Source organism: Ipomoea triloba, chromosome 3 (genome assembly GCF_003576645.1).
Source record: "Ipomoea triloba cultivar NCNSP0323 chromosome 3, ASM357664v1".
NCBI classification, from domain to species: domain Eukaryota; kingdom Viridiplantae; phylum Streptophyta; class Magnoliopsida; order Solanales; family Convolvulaceae; genus Ipomoea; species Ipomoea triloba.
Window position 1 is genome coordinate 7,573,049 of NC_044918.1, and position 20,789 is coordinate 7,593,837.

The 20,789-nt window shown below is 34.7% G+C and overlaps 2 protein-coding genes across 2 annotated transcripts; both read right to left on the bottom strand.

Annotated features, from left to right (window-relative positions):
• Positions 1 to 3,366: 3,366 nt before the first annotated feature.
• On the bottom strand, positions 3,367 to 5,805 carry LOC116012209 (probable indole-3-acetic acid-amido synthetase GH3.1). The gene is made up of 3 exons (XM_031251698.1): positions 5,378 to 5,805; positions 5,078 to 5,179; positions 3,367 to 4,982 (listed from the first exon to the last, which is right to left on the bottom strand). The coding sequence occupies exons 1-3, from the start codon at positions 5,698 to 5,700 to the stop codon at positions 3,605 to 3,607; spliced, it is 1,803 nt and encodes a 600-aa protein (XP_031107558.1). The 5' UTR covers positions 5,701 to 5,805; the 3' UTR covers positions 3,367 to 3,604.
• A 12,601-nt stretch (positions 5,806 to 18,406) lies between these two features.
• On the bottom strand, positions 18,407 to 19,977 carry LOC116013944. The gene is made up of 3 exons (XM_031253916.1): positions 19,745 to 19,977; positions 19,540 to 19,658; positions 18,407 to 18,699 (listed from the first exon to the last, which is right to left on the bottom strand). The coding sequence occupies exons 1-3, from the start codon at positions 19,897 to 19,899 to the stop codon at positions 18,692 to 18,694; spliced, it is 282 nt and encodes a 93-aa protein (XP_031109776.1). The 5' UTR covers positions 19,900 to 19,977; the 3' UTR covers positions 18,407 to 18,691.
• Positions 19,978 to 20,789: the final 812 nt, after the last annotated feature.

Sequence of the window (20,789 nt, forward strand, 5' to 3'; positions counted from 1 at the left end):
AATGATGTTCTTGAGTCTTTTACTTTTGATGATGAATCTTTGTCAAATGAGCTTACTAATGATTTGCATGAGATATGTGGTGATGATGATGTCAATATTGAGGCTAGCTTGTGTGATTTAAATGATATTGAATGTGTGACTTTCCATGATAATTGCATTGATGATGCTTTATATATTCATGATTTGATCGGTAAAGATCGGAGTGAAGGGGTTAAAAATGAGAATGTAAAAGAAGAGGTTGAAGAAAAGGAAGAGATAAGAAGTGAGAGTGTTAGGGAGGAAGTTGAGGAGAAAGTGAGAAATGATGAAAAGGAGTTTGGTGAAAAGAAGAAAAATGAAAAAAGAGGAAAGTCGGAAGAGAATAGCATACTCATGGACGTGGATAGTTGCAAACCTTTGGAAGAGAGTATGCTATGTATAGAATTAAAGGAGTTTTCCAATGCCCGACATTTGAGGGCGTATCGTGAGGAAAGAGTGGATGGGGCAAAAGGACTTGTCCCCGTCCAAGTATGTTGGAATGAGGGCTTTAGAGTTGCGTCGGGCTACGGACGTTAAACGGAGCGCTTCTCGGGAGGCAACCCGAGGTTATCTTACATTTTTATGCATTTTTGTTTTTGTTGTTTACTTTTGCTTTCAATAAGTTTTGCATTAATGGAAGTTAAATTCTCTAATATGGTTTGTAGTATTGCAATGTGTTTGTTGATGGTGTAGGAAAATTGATAAATGGCTCAAAGCTAAGAGGATGATTAAAGGCAATGTACTTGAAGAGAAGCAACAAGGGAGTCTCTTTATCTCTCTTGTCTTTTGTTATTTTGCCTTTGTGCTTAGCTTTTAAAGTGTGGAAACCGGAGGTTTCTTTGTATTGCATTGCATTTGTTAAAAGTCTTTCATAAAAGCAATGTTGTGATCCTCCTAGCCCATAACCCACTTCTAAAGTGTGGAAAGGGCATTGCACTAGGCGAATGACCTTATCTCTTTCCCACCGTGTGCATAGAGCGAACATCGAGGACGATGTTCAATTCTAAAGTGTGGAAAGGGAAGCACTTTGTGCTTAAAATGTGGTTAAGTATATGATGCTAGTATAGAATCTTGTGTGGTGTTGAAATTAATGTTTTGTTTAATCTATCTTAGAAATGTGTTGCTATGAAGGAATAATTGATTTCAATGTTGAATATCCCTTGAAATGAACTCTTTAGCACTTTTGAAAATTGATTATATTGTGTGCTTGCATGATAATTCACCCTCTATTTTGTTTGGACCATAGTCAATGATCCCTCGAAGTGGGAGTGTGCACTCGCCAATGCTAGAAAGATAATATGCTAAGCCCGGAAATGGACATAATTTTTGTTTTTGCTCTCCCGAAGGTGGTGTGTGGGGTTGTGAAGGTGATGCTTTGCTTTATTTTGTTTAAAAGAGCCCAATGAGGCCAAAACCCCAAAAGAGTCCAATGTGGCCACCTTAGGAAATGAAAAAGATGAACCGTCTCGCTAGGGCAAGTTGGGGGCAACCATCGCACTGTCTTCGAAAAAGCGTAGAGCTCTACGTGAAGTCGGTTGCCCCGATACAAGGTCTTAGGAGATGAGAAAATTTAAGAGAGTCATTCCGCCAAGATTCGGGCACCCATTGCACCGTCTTCGAAAAAGCATGGAGATCCATGTGAAGTCGGGTAGCCCGATGAGGTTATCTTGGGGAATGAGAAAAGGAGAGATCTATCCCGTTAGGACCGGGCACCTATTGCACAGTTCTCGAAAAAGCATGGAGCTCCATGTGAGATCGGGTAGCCCGATGGTTGGTCTTGAGGGGTAGTAGACAACCTTGAAGCCTTTTTTGTTAATCACGCTAGAATCTAGGGGGCTTGAGGTTATAAGGTTGGACTATTAGCATTGACTTGTGCACATCGTTCCCACTAGTTGGCTCGGCTAGTGGCCCTTTCAAAATATTTGGTGAATTCCCTTTTGGTATGCATGCTTGAAAAGTGTGAAACAAAGTCTATTACCGAAAATTTACTTTACCAAAAGAAGGGTGTCAAGTCTTGGGATATTCACTATTGAACTTTATGATTCATTTATGGACACATTTCTTTGATAGAATAAAGGAGACATTAATTTCAATATTGTGCTTTGTTCTTCCATCTAGCTCATATGCGTTTCTAAAGCTTGGTGATATCTTTTGCACTTATTGTGTTGGTTGTCCTATGATTGCTTGCTTGAGGACAAGCAAGGTTTAAAGTGTGGAAAGTTTGATAAGTGTAAAAGATACCACTTTTATACGGTTGTTCGTGGATCGTTTAGTATACAAGTTAAAGCTTTTATGAATGTTTTAGTCGTAAATTGCATTAGAATGCTTGATTTTGTCATTGGACCCCATTCCACACTTGGCTAATTGTTTTGTAGGTAAAAGAGGGGCATAAAGAAGGAAAATGGCGTTAGTTTGGAGAGGAAACCCGAGGAACATGGAAGAACGAAATCGAAAAGAACCAACGAAGAACGAAGATCGAAACGGGCGAAGAAACAGGGCCCGGACGCGTTGGGGACGCGCGTCCGGACTGCGTCCAGCGTCCCGAGCTCGAAAAGTACTGCGGGCTCTCTGACGGACATCAGGGCGGACGCGCGTCAAAGGCCGCAAAACTTCTGCGGCCGAAATTTCGGACGCGGGGCGGACGCCCGCGTCCGGTCGCGCGCTGTAGCGCGCTCGGCTGGACGAGAGGCCGTAGTAGTCTTACTCATGAGGAATGAGACATAATAGGCTTACTCATGAACACGTAGTAGTCTCGCACATCAACAACAATATCACTTTATTGGCAATGGTATAATAGTTTGACAAATCGATTTTGTTGTTTAAGACAAAAAGATAAAATTATCAATGTGTATACATAGAGTGAATTTGGATTTAGAATGGTATCCAACGAGGACATAACAGACAAAATAGGCCTACTCAAGGACACATCACACATGAAAATCTCATACGTCAACAACATAACTTGGGGCAATGTAACCAATGTTAGCACTATGGAAAACAGTTTGACAAATCATTCAGGTTGGCTAAAATTGAAGGACAAAAATCACTGTGCCAAATAGAAATTCAAATAGAATATATACATGCACATATGGTGGGTTCGGAGGAGTTCTAAGCAGGTTTTGTATATAAAACATGAATCCAACCCAACTCACCACACCGCAAGTTTACTTTTTTAATACACACCCTGATCCACCACCCAATATCACCTAAAAAGTTTGATTCATGCTGAATGGATTCGATTGAATATTAATAGAAGGATTAAAATTGTCATTCTATCCTTGAACACAGTGTTGCCCAAATACTTAATTCTAGTGTCTTTGGGTTCAAAACTCAATTAACAATAATATATGACACAAAGAACATTTTTAATTTATTCATAAAAATAACCACAGACAACGAGATACACAAAGTTACCTACAGAAGCTTATTTTGACTTAGTACACTGAAAATTGAACTACTCTTGCCTGCACTTTCTACAGAAATATAAACAACCAATTAAATGGGGACACCTTAACTAATTAATAATGCTGTCCAAATAGTAGGAGCATGCTTGGTCGGAAGCCTGGTTCACGGCGGACCAAATTGTTCAGCCCCGTCGTGCCGGCGTCCAATGAGGGGCGGCGGGGCTAAAGTGAGCAGACACCATCCTAGAGTCCAGAAGTTCGACTATAGGGGTGTAGTTAACGCACCTAGGAGCTTTGTATTGGTTAATAGAAGCTCCCCTGGAAATGGCCAGATCCATAACCTCTTCAAAAGTGCCGGATTTCACCACCCTTATTTCGAGTGGCCCGATTGAATTGTCCGCCACACGGCACTGGCGATAAACGGAGTTCATGGACTCCTCCATGACTAAGCAGCATTTGTTCAGAACATCATCGGACGGAGGATTCGCAGGATCCTTCATCAGCAATTCCCAGTAAACCACATAGTGCCCAGGAATGGTTTTGGTGTCAGCGAAGCTGGTGTACTCCACCACGCTGGTGTCGTATTCGCGTAAAAGCGCCGTAGCGTTGTTTACGGCGGTCTGCAGTTCCGCCTCGTCAGTCTTGTCGGAGTCTATGCTCAGCAGCACATTCTTTCTCCTTATGAATTTGAACTGCGGCGCCGCGTTGTGGAATCCCGTCACCTGGAGTATATCTCCAACACGGTAACGGCATAACCCGGAATAGGTGGTGATCACGAGCTCGTACTCTTTCCCCACTTCCACATCGGCCATGTCCACTAGCTGCGGCGGCGTGTCACGTGACACGGTCACTGGGTTCACCGGATCATGGGGCAGGAACTCGAAATACCCCATGTTGGGCATGATGGTGTATGAAACCTCAGACGGAGGAGACATAGGCTTCAAGTTAAGTCCAAAGTAGCATTCCGAGGATGCATACATCGTACAAGCCTTAGGCAAACCACCACTATAATAGTCAAGAGTGGGTATATATTGCGCCATAGCACCAGTAACAATCACGTCAAGATATTTGGTGTTGGGCCAAATCCTCTTGATAATCCCTTCCCAATTCTCACCTTCGCATTCTCCAGCGATGAACTGAGCCAGCTCCAGGTTCGGCCTCAGGATCTTAGTAACGCTGTCCCTGACGGAAACGTCAGTGATATTAGGGTTTAAAATCCCGGACGAGATGTCCTCCGCGAGCTGGCGCCAGTGGATCTGCAGAAACCGGATAGCACGGAGAAGGCCGGAGGCGAAGACGGCGCCGACACGAAGGACTTCGTCGCGCATAAGCAAGCCGCAGACCATCTGAGCATACATGCTTTGGAAGGAGTCGATGCAGAGGATTGGCTCGTTAGGGCTTGTGTAAACATTGTAGGGATCGTGCGGCCTGTTCTTGAATTGCTGGCTGTTGTAGTAGCTCGTTAACACCGGGCGTGCAAGTAAGCCGCCGGGTGTCTTGGTTGAAGCCTTGGTGAACAGGAAGTACAAGCCCTTCCCTTTCTCAAGATCAGGAACATAGCTGCAATAACCCATGTAATTCCGAAATTAGATCTCAGATATGAATACAATCTAACATAAACTGAATAAAAAAATTTAATTACCATGTTCACTTACAGATTCATCACCGGCATGAGAAGGCTGTATAACTTCTGTCTGCGATCCATCTCCTCAGGAATTGTAGGCATCAATTTTCTTTCTCCAGCACTCGTCCCAGAACTGTACATATTATTTGCATAGGATAGTTAGCTATTGTCAAGATTAATTCAACAAAATTAAGATATAAGAACGAACCAACTTAAACAAAATGCAATAGTATATCTGTATATACAGAACTTTGACTCAAAACCCATGATCAGAACTGTTGCGCTGATTCTAAATTTTGATTCAAGAAAATTAAGATTTAAGAATATTTACCTAGTGAGGAACTCAGAGATGGGGTGTGAGGAGAGGATGGGAGAGAAATCTCCATTGGCAATACGATGAATGTAAGGATGAAGATCATCGTATGAGACCACAGGAACCTTTGACTTGAATGTTTCCCGGTCCGTAGCACCATCCAGCTTGAATTGCCGGAGGTACTCCGTTTCCCCATTCCGTCTAAGGATTTCCCCTAAAACCTTCTCTTGTACGGGATCACAGTTCGTAGTCATTTCCTGAATGAAGTGAAGAGCAACGGCGTCCTTCTCACAGGCCGGAGGGCCGAGAGAGGAAGACGACACAATTGAGTCCACACCCATGATCGGAAAATCAAGAACTGAATTGGTGGCCGGAAAATCAAGAACGAATAGAATGAATTAAACTGGTGGCAAGTGACAAATGATGAGATCGATATGATCGAGGAGATAGATGTTTATAAGTTGCTGTGTAGAATTGGAGAATAAGCTTCACTTTATATAGAACTGCATGGACTGCTTGTCGACGTCACTCTCCACGTAACCTCTTCATTGGACGTTTGACGGAGAGCTCACCCTGCGTTGGCCTTTTAGTATTTTTGTCGCCGGTGCTGTCGATTGAGGAATGTCCGGGATGGAACATGTGGACCCACATACGGCATTTTGTCAGGTCCCAGGTTGGCATGTGGACCCAAATTGTCGGCCAGCTCAGCAACACCCAGCTAATGATTTTTTGTCTTCTCTTGACCTTATGACCCTTTCTCGTTATTTTTTTGGTCAAAGACAAGAATAAGCCTGCCGGCTTACCAGGCAATTTTCACTGTTCATAGTAATTATTGGAAGAAACTTTATACTTAGTGCCTCAATTAATTAATTAAAAATAAAGCTAAAACTATTTTAATAAAATAGAATTTCAAATCTATCCACGAGATTAGGCATCATGAAAATGTATATAGTTGTGCGACCATCACATAGACATCATCGATGAATTTTCTAGGATTTAATTTGTATTTTGGGAACTTGGTTATTGTCAAACATAGCAATTAGTGAAGGTTAGTTACGTAGGGCACTAGGAGAGGTGGCTGTCGACCTTGCACAAATTAACATTAGGTTTCATGACTTTTCCATCCAGAGTTCCCTCACTACTCACTAGCTCAATTTTTACACGAAAGATATTTGGTGTCTTTAACATTATGAAATTTTTATTTATTAGGTAAATATGTAATTAACTTTAATTTAGAATATGATGTGAGATTGCATAGGATGATGGCTCAATTTTGGTATTCCCTACTTTAATTTAGAATATTAGTGTAATAATAGAGATGAAAATGAAATCTTGGGTGTTTCCTTTACATTATTAAAAAATATAAGTAATTATATCGATCACAATAGATAATCGACTTTATGATGTATATAATAATTAAAAGAGAGAGGAAGAGAGAAAGAGAGAGAGATCCAACCATAAAAATAAATTGTTTCAGAATTCGGAAAAAGAAAATCTCACAAGAAAAGAAATACTTACGGTTCAATTATATCTTTTAAATTTACTTTCACAATTAAGGACCATATGTGAATAGGTTGGCCTATCACATGTAAAACATTGGCCAATGTACTAGTGTATTTACTTCATGCCCCACACAAACAATGCATGCCACTCGTGCTATATGCCTCCTCCAAGTTAAGCAAAGGCCACTATATGTCTTAACATCATGTACTCATTTTATTACGTACAATTTATGGATCACACTCTACCTCAATTAAAATATTTAAACTTATTTTCTCACAATCCCTAACTCTTTAAAAAGGATCTTATATGTTTTAATATTATGATATTAAAATATATAATATTATAGATAACAAATAATATGTTAACAACACATTCAAATAATTTAAAATTCAAGAAGAAAAAACTGCAAAATCTTATCCTTTAGTTTTGTCATCCCATCGTCTTTATTCTTTAAATTACTTGTATTAGGAAATTAGTTACATGTCATTTCATATGGAGACAAGAAAAAAAAAATTGAGAGAATATATAATAATAATAAATTCTAATCAAACTTGCACGGCAGTGTTGTTAGGTTAAATTTGAAAGAAAGAAAAAAACAATAGTGATTTAATGGGTTATTAATAAAAGATATTGAGGAGGAAACTTGCATCTATTATCTGATGGTGTGCTTTGAATAAACTCGCACCTATGTAATAGCTTACAAAAAAATATAGAACAAGTAAATTACATTAGGAAGATCATATACAATGAACTCAACAAAGAGAAAATTGACTAAATTATCCTTCAATTCTATATTAAAATAGACTTATACCACATAAATTATTACCGGAGGTCAAAATTACATAATGAATTATTACTAGATTGCATAAATGAAAGGTAATAGGTTATTGGTAGAAGCCATCTATTCGAGGTAAAGTTTCTAAACAGAAATAAACCGAGTAACATATTTTGGCTCATAGATAAGTTGGCCAATGAAGTATAATTTTATTACAAAAGCTAACTTAATAATGAAAGTTTGACAAATGGCTTATGAACTAATCAAGTATTTCCTTAATGTAGAACGTATCATCTATTCCTCAAATAATTTTGATATTTTCTCTTGTATGCTCTAGTAATATTCTTGCGTAAAATCTTATTTTTTGTGATTTTTTTGTTTTCTCTTGTATGCTCTAGTATCTATTCTTGGGTAAATTTTGAAAAACACTCTCCTATTAGAAAATTATGTTGCGTAAAATCTTATTTTTTGTGATTTTTTAATAAGTAAAAAATATTAAATACTCTTTATATAAATTGTTGGAAATCGAGTATAATTTTATCATACATTTTATTTTGACAAAAATTTAGAATTAAAAATTAAATTAATTAGGGCCTAATAAGGAAAAGTTGGATGCTATATACTGATGTTGTGATATAGTGACAAAATGTATAACCATCAGTTATCCTCGAGTGACAAATGTTGAATTAATGAATAATAAAATAAAAATTATTAGAATTCTTCGTCAATCGTCACGATTACAAATCAACAACAATTAATTGTGTGACGAATTATCAGCATTATATTAATAACTAGATTTTTACGCGCATTGCGCGAATAAGATAATGCCTAATGAGTATTTTTAAATAAGTACTTCAAAGTATATCAATTCAAGATTATATAGGAGATACTCATGAATATGTAATTGAATGTTGGATTTATTTATTTAAATCAGTAATTCAAAGTATATATGAATGCAAGATAATCTAGAATAGATTGATTAAAATTGTCACTAAAATAAATATTTGTAACTTTGTACTACCGCTAGTCTAAAAACTATAATCTAGATAAATACGGAGTACTATTTTTTGTTTGAATTTTCATAAGTCTTCTTAATTCTCTTTTGGGTAGCATTGTCATTGTCTTCATCTTCAGTACTTGTCCGATCCTTTTCTTTTTTATTGGTAGTATGTCATGTGCAATTGAGTTACTGGTGGTAGCATAAAAGGCAACGTCATATAATGACATTATGGTGTAGGAAGTTGTAGATTTGTCTTGTTGTATTATGAACTCTTTATCTTGCAAGCGCATGTTGATATTTGGCCGTGGTATAGTTTTTTACCCTCCATGTTTCATGTGTTGTAAGATGTGTATCGTACATTCTCATGTGAAAGTATTGAATAAAATATTAATATTTATTATATTTGTAGAAGGTTCATGAGTAGTACCTAATGTTTTAGTTCCATAACTTGTTTACTTGATAGTAACACCAATGATTCTGCAGGTAGCTAGTCCGAATACTAAGTGTTTTTGTTGTCAAGGTTGATATTGATTTTGCCTTACTCTAAACATATTGAGTTTAGAAAATGAAATGAATTTTAAATTTATATTAGTTCGAATATATTTAAAGGATGCACAATAAGTATTTTACATATAAAATCAATGAATGTTGCAACTGCGACTATTTTTGAAATTTCTTCATTTTTTGAATTTGCAAAATTCACTGTAGCATTGTTGTAGTCTCGACATCTTTTCGATGCGTAAGTGTGTCACAATGTCTATTGCCCTACATTGACATTTTTAATAATGAGTTTTTAAATGTAGCTACATAAGATAATGATCTAATTACCATCTACATATTATTATCAGCATAAAAGCATACCAACCCTTTAGGTGTTCTGCTCGATGTACTTTTGGTTCAACCATAATTGTTGAATGAGTTTTTGTGTATAGAGAAATTCCTAGATTATTTAAGGAATAAAATTAGATAAGGTAGTAAAAATTAATACATTTTAAATCATCTTAATAAAGAAATATGATTTACCTTTAAAGTGAACAACTGTGATGTAATTCAGCGATATTATGGAGAAGTTTCCCGCTTCAATTTCTTGGATTATTTGAATACCCGGCCTCTTTGTCAAGAAGTCCTCCCCAAGTAATTAATATTTTTTTTTGGAAGAGGGCACCTTTAAGCCCGTACCATACTCAGACTAATCCCCGCTCGCACCGGGCCGGCCCAATTAAGGGGCAAAGTGCTAGCCATATTGGTTTCTCCATACAAGGGGGGGATCGAACTCCCGACCTCCTCTTAAGGGGCAAGGGTACCGAGCCACTCACGCCAACCAAGCTGGTTCCCAAGTAATTATATGATTGACTTCAAACTGTTTTTTTATTTTTTTCCATGGTATTAATAAAATACTTGGTAAAAAATATATAACATATTTTGTATTATAAATTTGATATTTAATTACAAAATAGTATAAAAAGAAGATAATGGACAATGTAGTGAATATAATTAATTAACAAATTTGAAGGTAATGAATCTTTGCATTGTAGAAAATAAAGATAATATAACTAATAAAATTATATCTTTTTTAATTTTTAGATAATGAATAATTTTTTTTTGAATAAAGGCATTGTAGACATCTAATTCTAAATTAAAGAAATGCATATTTATTATTTTTGGTTTAACTACTAAATTATTTAATTTAATAAGAGTAATAGAGTGGCGCACTTATTTTCATCCACAACAACAACAATGAAGTCATCATTGATTTTTTTTTATTTCCATTCGTTGTTGAGACAAATTATTTTGGGAGTTTGTCAATGACAATTGCAGTCAATAGAGGATGATAATAAATAATACGAAATATATGGTTACAAATAGATATTGTTATAATGATATAGTAAAAATTAACTTACAAATTTCTTTAGAAGTTTTCATACATTGATAAAATTTCAAAAATGATATGTAAACTTGTTCAGTTGGAGCCAGTGAAATGTCAACATTGTCAATTCATTGGATAATGGCCCTACCGTTTAGAGTCCAGGTGCAGTTGTATTTATGATCAACATGTACAACTTTGTAGTTAAGTCGCGCAGGTGTGACAATGATGTAAGAACAATTTTGTCCGATAAAAGAAATAATAGTACAATATTTGTAAAGTAATATACAATTGTACCATGCATTATAGAAATACATACAAAAAATATTAATACCATAATGACCTAAAACATTCCCATTAAGTCAAAAGCATAATTGAAATATTAAGTCTTGTTCTAAATAATCAAAATAAGATTAATTAAACAAAAAAAAAATTAACCTAAATTTTTTTTTTAAATAATTTTCAAGATTTCTTATTGAGTTTATTACCGAAATGGTCCCTCGACTATTGCAAAATTACCAATTTGATCCTCAACAATTTTTTGTACCCAATTAAGTCCCTTGACTTTGAAAATTTTAACCAATTTGGTCCTCCGTTTATTTTGCCGTTAAACATTCGTTAAAATCGGGACCAAATTGGTACTTTTGCTATAGTCTAGGGACCATTTCAGTGAAAAATTAATTACCAATTTGGTCCCTTGACTATAACAAAATTATCAATTTGGTCCCTTGACTATAGCAAAATTACCAATTTAGTCTCGACTTAACAGATGTTTAACGGCAAAATAAACAGAGGACTAAATTGGTTGAAATTTTCAAAGTCAATGGACTTAATTGGGCACGAAAAATTGTCGATGACCAAATTGGTAATTTCGCAATAGTCGATGGACCATTTCAGTAATAAACTCTTTCTTATTTATAATCTTTGATGCTCAACGATTTTGTCTCCATGGCCAGAGACGAAGAGCTTCATCTCCATGGTCATGGAGACGAAGATGAACTTCGTCTCCGGCTTGGGAGACGAAGCTATTTTTTATTTTTTAATTTCAAATAAATATTTTTAAAAAATGTTTTAAAATTGTGGTAACCTGTTAGAATTCAAAACCTATAAATTGGACTAATTGAATGAAATGGGTTAATTTAGAAAATCAACTGTAACTTTTTTAAGTTTAGTGGCCTAATTGAATTATTGTGTGCAGTTCGATGTTGTATTTGACTCTTATTTCAAAATTAATCAAATATTTTAGATATGTAGATGGAATACAACATAACCAATTAATTATCCATGATACCCATGATGGTTATGGTTTGCTTATGGGAAAAGGTGGATTTAAAAGAGTTGCCAACAAGCCTAGAATTAGTGTAATAATATAAGGTGTAATAATATAGGTTTCAAAAAAATATAAGGTTTACTACTACTGCTCATCATTGAATAATCAAACTGGACAACCTCGGCCTGATGTTTTCAAAAAAAAAAAAAAAAAAAACTCGGCCTGATCGGACGGACAGGATTTCTCAGTACTGTACGTGCACAACTACCAAAGTCGTCTTCCTACATGTGTTCTGTACGTGTTCATGTGTAGCACAGCACGACCGTTCCTTGCCCCCCAAATTATTTTTATACTTTTATTTGTTTCGGTTCGTCGCTTGATTACCACAAAATTGACTTTTGACCATATTTTTCATGTGTACATTCTAGACAAATTGAAGTGATATTAATTAAGTAATCACAAGATTAGAAGTTCAAAAATTTTCCTTTGATTTGAGATGATCAGTTGTAGACAAGTTAATTAATTTACTTTTTTGTAATTCTTTGTCGGTATTAGGGTATATACTACACAGAATTTATTTTGTATAGTAACTGCGATTTTTTTCAGTTATTTAACTATTATAACACACAGTAGAATTATATTTTATTTTGACAGAATTAATGTTGTTGTAAAACATGTAGTTTAGAAAATACAGCATTCAAAAGCATTGTTGTAACAATGATATTATAAATTTTTTGTAGTATAAATCGTCGTATATTATAAACAGTATAATGGAATTATAATTTTTTAATAGTAAATATAACATTCAAAAGCATTATTATTATTTGGAAGAAAAATTACAAGACATGTAACTGTAGTATTATTCATTACTAGACGATGAAGTTGCTGTTTATGGGGAAAAAGGTGGGTTAAGGACGAATTAGAAAAACCTCTGCCACCCAATTCTAGCTAGCTATGATTTCTCCGCAGAGTTAATAAAGTGGTCTTAATTTCTACATTCGTACAGACTTTCATGGCCTGCATCTTTATCCGGTTTCTTAATTTCTTTTTCATCTTCCTTTAGGTTTTTATGGTTTTCACCTAATCTTTTTGATTATTTTGGTCGTCGCTTGTCTTGTTTTAATTTGAACAAAAGAAGATATTAGTGGCCTGGATAGTATCTAAGGCTCTATGTATCTCTTCAATTCTTCCACGAATTTGACTTTTTTCCTGCGTGCAATATAGGAAACTTAAACATTAAATATAAGGACATAAAATTGTGTACCGTGCATTATTAAGTTACGTCTTACATTTGGCCTATGCCCTTTGAAAACTCTGATCTAAAAAATATGTAAATCAGGATAAAAGTGATCGTGATTTGTTACTATTAAGTTTGCAAAAAATTAGATTCTCTATTATTGTATCTAATCAAACAAGTTAGTCGTCTCATAATCTCCTCTTAATATTAAACAGATAATAAATAATGTTGATGTAATATCCCTAAATATATAATCCCTTCTCCCCAAAATGGCATATTTTTTGTTTGATATATATACGAGCATATAATATAACACTAAATATAGTCATATACATGCATATCCAGAACACCAAACTCTAATCATACACTATATAGCCAACTTGTCTCTACGCATGTATTCATAGTATATGTCTATGTATGACATCTCGGATTGCGCAGTAGTCATGTTCAATTTGGTAGTTTGGTACCCAGCTAATTCAATTCCACTCCAACTTCCAACCCTAAAATTGCACCAATATTTTTATTTCTAGTTTGCATATATTTCATCATTTATATTATGTATGTCTCAAATATTACTATGAAAGACAAGCACAAGCATAACTGAGCGAATCGGTAAATATACGGTAGGTTAGAATTACATATAAATATGATATTTGTAATTATAGATCTATAATCATAAAAGAATTGATTTGCTCTCATATCATGGACATAGACACACGGCTGAATCAAGTAAGTCTTGTGTTCTTTTTTCGTTTTTGTTTGATTTCTTGACCTCATCTTTTCAACAATTTTTATAATGACATTGCTAAATCTTAGGAAAAAAAAAAACAAAAAGCAAAAACCCTAATCCATTTAAAAATTCATTTTGATTTCCTTATTTCATCAAAAGATTAAAGATTGAAGCAGGCTAGAATGGTCGTTCTTATTGCGACATGGAGTTGGTGGAAACCAACGAACAAAAGGTGCATGTCGTGATTGCTCGACGTTTTGCTGTGGATAGGCGTGGTGGAATTGTTCTTTTCTGGCAGGATTATATGTATATTGTGAGCTAGCTGTCCATATATATATATATGTTTCAACCCTGGGAAGTGCCTCTAATTTCTTCAATTAATTGTCAGAAACAAAAAATTTCCAAGAAGAAAAAGGTGGAAAACGACGAGTTCTAGAAGGTCGGACAACGCACGTGAGGAGTGGGGGTATCTTTGAAAAAAGCAAATCAACAAAGTGTATTTCTGTTCTAAAAGCTATACTGCAAAAACATTGAACCCACTCTGAAAGGACATCATTCAACCATTTATGTTGGCCTAGTTCAATGTCTCGCCTTTCCTATGGTTTTTACAGCGATATGATCTATCATCCATGCTCTACGCATTTAGATGTGTTTGGTTGTCAGGTTTACCTATCAAAAATTGGTATCAAAGTGATTGTTATTATTTGGTTGATGGATTTTTATTACTTCTTAATTGCAAAACTCATTCCCTAATGAAATAAAAGTTTCATATATTCCCTTCGTCCTTAGCTGCTTTCTCAACTTTTAATAACCATTTTCATTCCACCCAATTACCAAACATGCAAAATACTTTCACCAAAACTCATTACCATTATCAAGTATTTGATACTCATTTCGATTTCGATTCTAATGTGTGAACCAAACACAGCCTTAGACTTACTCCACCGTCTTCCACCTTTATTAGGCCAAAAGATGATTTGAGTAGTCAGCTATGAATAACTTAAACTGATTTATCTCTTTATAATCTTTGGTCGGTTATGGTTACAAGACAAACTTTACTAGACAATTGAGAACGATGGACCGCTAAATTAGCTAGACAATGGACTATGTAACTATAAGGTTCTAAGTTCGACTTATTGTGAAATCTGTCAATTGGACTTTTAATTTGATTTGAGTCGAGAGCACATATTAGAATAATCACTACATGGTTTCCCATAAATTAAAAGTAAACACATACGTGATCATATATATGGACTAAAAAACGCTTTGTAACTATGAGTTCTTAAGTTCGACTTCTCATGGGAGCTGTCAATTAAACATTTTGGTTCGAGTCGAGAGCGCATCTTAGAGCATCCATAACAATGGTTATTTAGGGGTCATTTCACGGTTTTTTGAGATAAAATGCCACATGAAAGAGAGAGAAAATGAGTGAAGTTCATCTGCAATGTTTGGAATGTTTATATTCCCAAGAAAACAAATAAAAGAATTGACAAGTGTTGCGCGCGTTTCGCGCATAGCAGGTGTCCAGCGGGCGCGTGTTGCTGGGTGCGTTTGACAATAATGTTTTTTTTTTTAAATCATATTTGTTTTATTTTTTTTTTCATCGTCTCCCATTTTTTCTTTTCTAATAACACTTACAAAAATTTCTCAAAATCACAAAAGAGTCTTCACTATTAAAGATGCTCTTAAAATAATGAGTGCATAATTTTTCGTAAATTAAAAGTAAACAAATACATATCATATATATGGACTAAAAAGGGCTACTTGCCGCTCCATGGTTTGGTATAGGACTGAACACGTGATTCAGACGGTAGGAACAAGTAGGTGTGGTGAAATTCTCCGGCCTAGTGATTGTAATGGCTGGCGTTTACGTACGATGGTTTCATGGATCAATTATATATAGTTTAATCTAAAATGGAATATTAGCAAGTTAACAGTATTGTTTATGCGTGGTCATATGTGACATGAGTTGTTTTTCAACAAATCAGAAATGTAAAGTATTCACCACCCAATAATATACATATACGAAGGAATACGCAACTTTGCCTTAATTTGAACAAACATATCATGGACATTGGAGAAGAATTTAAGCTGCCTTAATAGATAATTAATATCCACAAAACAACCTACCCTGACTGCTACCGCTGCCTAGGTTGGGGAAAATCTATTCTTTCAGTTGAATATTCAACAATCAACCAACCCCTGGAATTTATTTTTTATATTATAAGTGATTCTAATGTAAGATCGTCTCACGCATCTTTATGTGTAAGATAGATCAAGTCATGATGAAAATGTAATATTTATGTTGAAAATGTAATATTAACCAAGAATAAATTGTTTGTTACTTATAAAGAAAAATGTAATACTTTTAAATCAAAATATAATATTTAAGATTGAATAATTATGAATGAGAAAAAATATAATACTGATCAGGGTTTAATAAGAAAACTGTAATAATCATTACGAAAAATGTGATATTTTTGATGAAAAATGTAATACTTCTATATCAAAATGTAATATTAAGAGTTGACTTATGATGAAATTTGTAATACTTATGCAAGAAAATGTAATATTTATCAAAAATTCAACCCGTCTTAAGAATGAGCTAGGATATGTGAAACTATCTCGTAGTAAAAATTGTCATTTTATATTATTATTATTTGGAATTTGTATGATTAGAGCAATAATTCCTTTGATTAGAAATTTATACTTTTGAAATTGGATAGATTCTTTTGTTTTAATTTGCTTATTTTTAATATATCAAAAGGTGTTGGCTCAAGTGGAAGGAGTTAGAGTTGCTTAAAGAGTATATGCAATAACATCACTGGGAGAGTTACTTCAAATGAGGTTCAACCGAGACTTAGAGCATCCTTATCAGTGGGGATATTTCACGGTTATTAAGGAATTTTTGTAAGTGTGATTAGGAAAGAGAATATGAGAGGAGAAAGAAATAAAAAAAATAGAAAAGGAAATATAAAAAAAAAAAGTAAAAAATGAATAAAAAGGTAGAAGCAAATGCTTTCTCTCTCATTCCTCTCTCTCCACCATCTCAGCACTCACTGTTCCAAAAACCCCTTAATATACATTGATAGTGATGCTCTTAGTAAGATTAGTCGTACATCACAAAATGTGAATATTAGGTTAACGTACAAAAAAGATATTTTTCATTCAAAAGGATGAGTTTAGATTACAATATATGTATTATAATAAGATAACTTATAAATACATACTACGTATTAATTAACTTTCTAGAAAGTTTCAATAGTCAATACAACACAACAATAACCTATTGCTTGCAACCCTCTAAACAAGGCAAACTAAACACTCTCTATAGGAAGAGAGTAAAATGTTTATAATTATTTGCGATTAGAATTGATTCCCGGACATGAGATCAAGTAGGCTTTTGACATTTCTAACTCTAACTGCCTTTATCAGCCTATTGTTTAAGATTTTAGACATTTGAAATAGGGTTAGATTCTGTTGTTTAAGGTTAATATGTATGACCAATCAATCACTCGCACACTTTGGCCTGAAATTTGGGATTAAATTATGCATATGGGTGGGGGCTAAAATTTCCAATAAGTCTTTCCCTTCCAAGTACTTAAGAGAACTTACAAACTATTAAAACATTCGATTTACGATCAAATCGATTAAGGTTACACACTCCCTACTTTAGTTGAACTCATACGTATGCAACACCCTTAGAGAACTGTCACCAAATGGAACTCAATAAAGACTTAAGTTGAATTAGTCTCATTCAACAAGATACAGTGAGATTCATAATACTTACTTTTTAGTTTCAAAAATTAATTTTATTTTCTACATATGAGGCTAAGATAAAACACATAAATAGAGACAGAAGAAAGGACTATTATCTGTGTCCTAATCCACGTGCAAAACGAGACCACTACCCAACCAGAATTTTCCATGGAGTTGGCTGCTAAATTCGTAACTAATAATTCAGAGACAAGAAAGGATTGAATACTACGGATTACCCACTCAATTTCCACTGATCCATTATGACAGCATAGAAAACAATAATCTGTGTAACCTAAAATTAAGACAGTTGACCACAGATCATGGACCAAACTCTGGTTATGGAGAAATGAAAGTGACAACACAGTTATAGCTGCATCTATATAGATTATATGTGACAATTTTTAGGTCAACTTCCTTCTGTTCAGCGATTGATAAAGTAACAAGAATACAAACATTTCAGAGTCACAAGATCTAGATCAATCTCAGGTCAAGTGTGAATGCTGGAAACTAATTGAATATTAGAATCACAATTCAAATCGAATACGAAAAGAAACCCTAAGAACATTTCCTGTACTGTCTAGATTATCGTATTGTCTACAACAGAATTCAACACGGACAAGGTGTACCTAAGAACATTTCTCTGTACTTTCCTGTACTGTCTAGATTATCGTATTGTCTACAATAGAATTCAACACGGACAAGGTGTACCTAAGAACATTTCTCTGTACTGTCTGGATTATCGAATTGTCTACAATAGAATTCAACATGGACAAGGTGTACAAGAAGCAGGAACTGTCTCATTTTCAGTTAATAGGTTGGAAGTCTACAATATGATGTTCTGTCTGTGGGATAACAGTTCATTACAGTGTTCAAACAGTTACCAGAACTATGTTTCAGAGATGCCTCAGAACAAGAGCAATGAAGAAGCTTCAAGGAGCAGAGGAATATTTTTGGGTAGTATTTTATTCGTACAATAAATCTTGTCAGAAGAATGTCAACTAAAAATACAGAGGGAGGAATCCCAACAACATACAGTAAATGATTCCACATATCATCATCCATTATAAGTGAATACCAAAAAAGGAACTAAAGCTTACAGTTTTGCTAAACCAGGACAAAATGGTATATTATCTTCCATAGTTTGACTGCTTCTTTACTGCAATGTTTGCTTGCTAACATCTACTGCTATAAATTTCAAGTACCTGTCAAAAAAACAAGACCATATTACTAATTCAGTGATGACCCGAAGGGAGATACGATGTTTTATCAGGTGATGTTTAGCAATATAAAGAACGTGGATATAAAGCAATGCAACCACCAGAACAGAACTATCTAATTACCAGCAGCATAAGGCTTTGATTCACGATACAATATAAGAAATTCATTACGGAGTATAAAACTAGAACAAAAATTAAAACAAAATAAACAAATAAGCTTCAAAAAGAGGATTGCAATCTATACCGTATGGACCAATTGACTATAATAGCAGTTCACCTCACGTTAAAACAAATACAATTACATAAAGGGCAAGAGAGAGAGCATTCAATCTTTCAAGCTGTATTTCTAGTTCTACCAAAAAATAGATCCAGACTGTTTACATGACAACTCAAGAAGGATCCTTTGCTTTGCTACATTGCCTACATACAGAGAATCAGAATTGTCCTTTTTTATAAAGTTTTAGAGATTCAACTAGTTCCAAATTAAGCTCAAATATCTTAAGCATTTTGAATCTCTTAAATAGAACTTTTATAAACCAAATCAGCATAAGAATCTGAGATTTTGAAGTACAGACCTAGATTAAATCATAATAGTTAACTCCCAAAAAATGCAAAATCACAAAATTGGAGTGACAAGAAATATAAAAAAATCTCGACAATTACAGGATTAGGTTTAACTTCTAATGCAAAATCACAAAAATGGAGTGACAGGATTAGATTAATTAAGGTTTAACTCACAATCAACACCATATTAATACAGTAACCAATAGGACTCACAGTTCATAAAAAACTACCGATCAGGGCAAGTGCGACAGAAAAAGGTACCCTGAGACAATTCGCAGCAAGAGCGCGCCTCCACTTCGATGTGCGAAGTCAAGCGAGCCGCCGCCAGCGCGCTGTGCAGCGGCAGTAGCGATTGAGTACAACCTAATATTCCATTAGTCCTATATATAACAGGATAATCACCACAATTTTAGCGAGCTCAAAATTGAATGCAACTAATAAGAGATTAGTTCAGAGGGAGAGGAACCTGGGTAGAATGCCGGAAAGAAGACGGCGAGATTGAAGGCGCTGGCCGAGAAGCGTTGGTGAGCGGAGGAGGGAAATGGATGGCGTCGACCGGGGAGTAGCCGTCCTTGCTGTAGACAGAAGAGCCCGAGAGAGCGATCCGTAGCGCCCAGCCATTGCTATTCCAAGGTTTTAGACGCTCCAACTTCCAACTGAATCAGGGTTTAGCCCTACACAGTTAGTCAGTTACAGTACCATCATTGGAGATTTGGAGTAACCTTGAAAAATGAATGCCGCCTACCCCATAAGCCCAAACTTTGTTGGGTTGCTTATAAGCCCAAATTAGAATCTAATTCACTGATTAGTCATTTTTGACATTTGGGCCATTTGCCCAACTAAGCCCAACTTCCTTTTTTTTTTTTTTTTTTTATCAATTGGCTACGATTAGAATCTAATTAGAATCTAATTGAATCGTAGCCATTTGGGCCATTTGCCCAACTAAGCCCAACAAATCGTCTCCGGCCGGAAGTGTTTTTTTTTTTTAATTTTTAATTTTTAATTTTTAATTTTAATTAATTATTTTATTTAAAATTATCTTAAAATATTAATTTTAAAATTGATAACCGGCAAAGCAGGTAAAACAAGTCATTTTGGATCAAATTGTATGATTTTGTGTAGTTCAGGGATCCAATTGCATTGTTTTTGAGTTCGATGGGCTAATTGCATTTTGGTGTGTAGTTCAGTGGCTAATTTGAGTCTTATTCCTTTTGAAAGTGACAAATTGTTTCCCTCTTTATTAAATATGTGTTTGGACTGTTAAAAATAAAGGCAATATATGTATTTCAAGTCACTTTCCTTCTCCAACAAATTATTGCTTATATGTGGAAATCAAAATAAAAACGAAAAAGGACAGGTGTCATTTGTAAATATAATCATTATAATTTTAAGATAATGTTATTAACAAAAAGAGAAAATATCATTTTTAGTCCCTGAACTATAATATATGTATCAATTTTGGTCCTTGACTATTAAAAATTTTAAATTAGGTGCACGACTATTCAATTTGT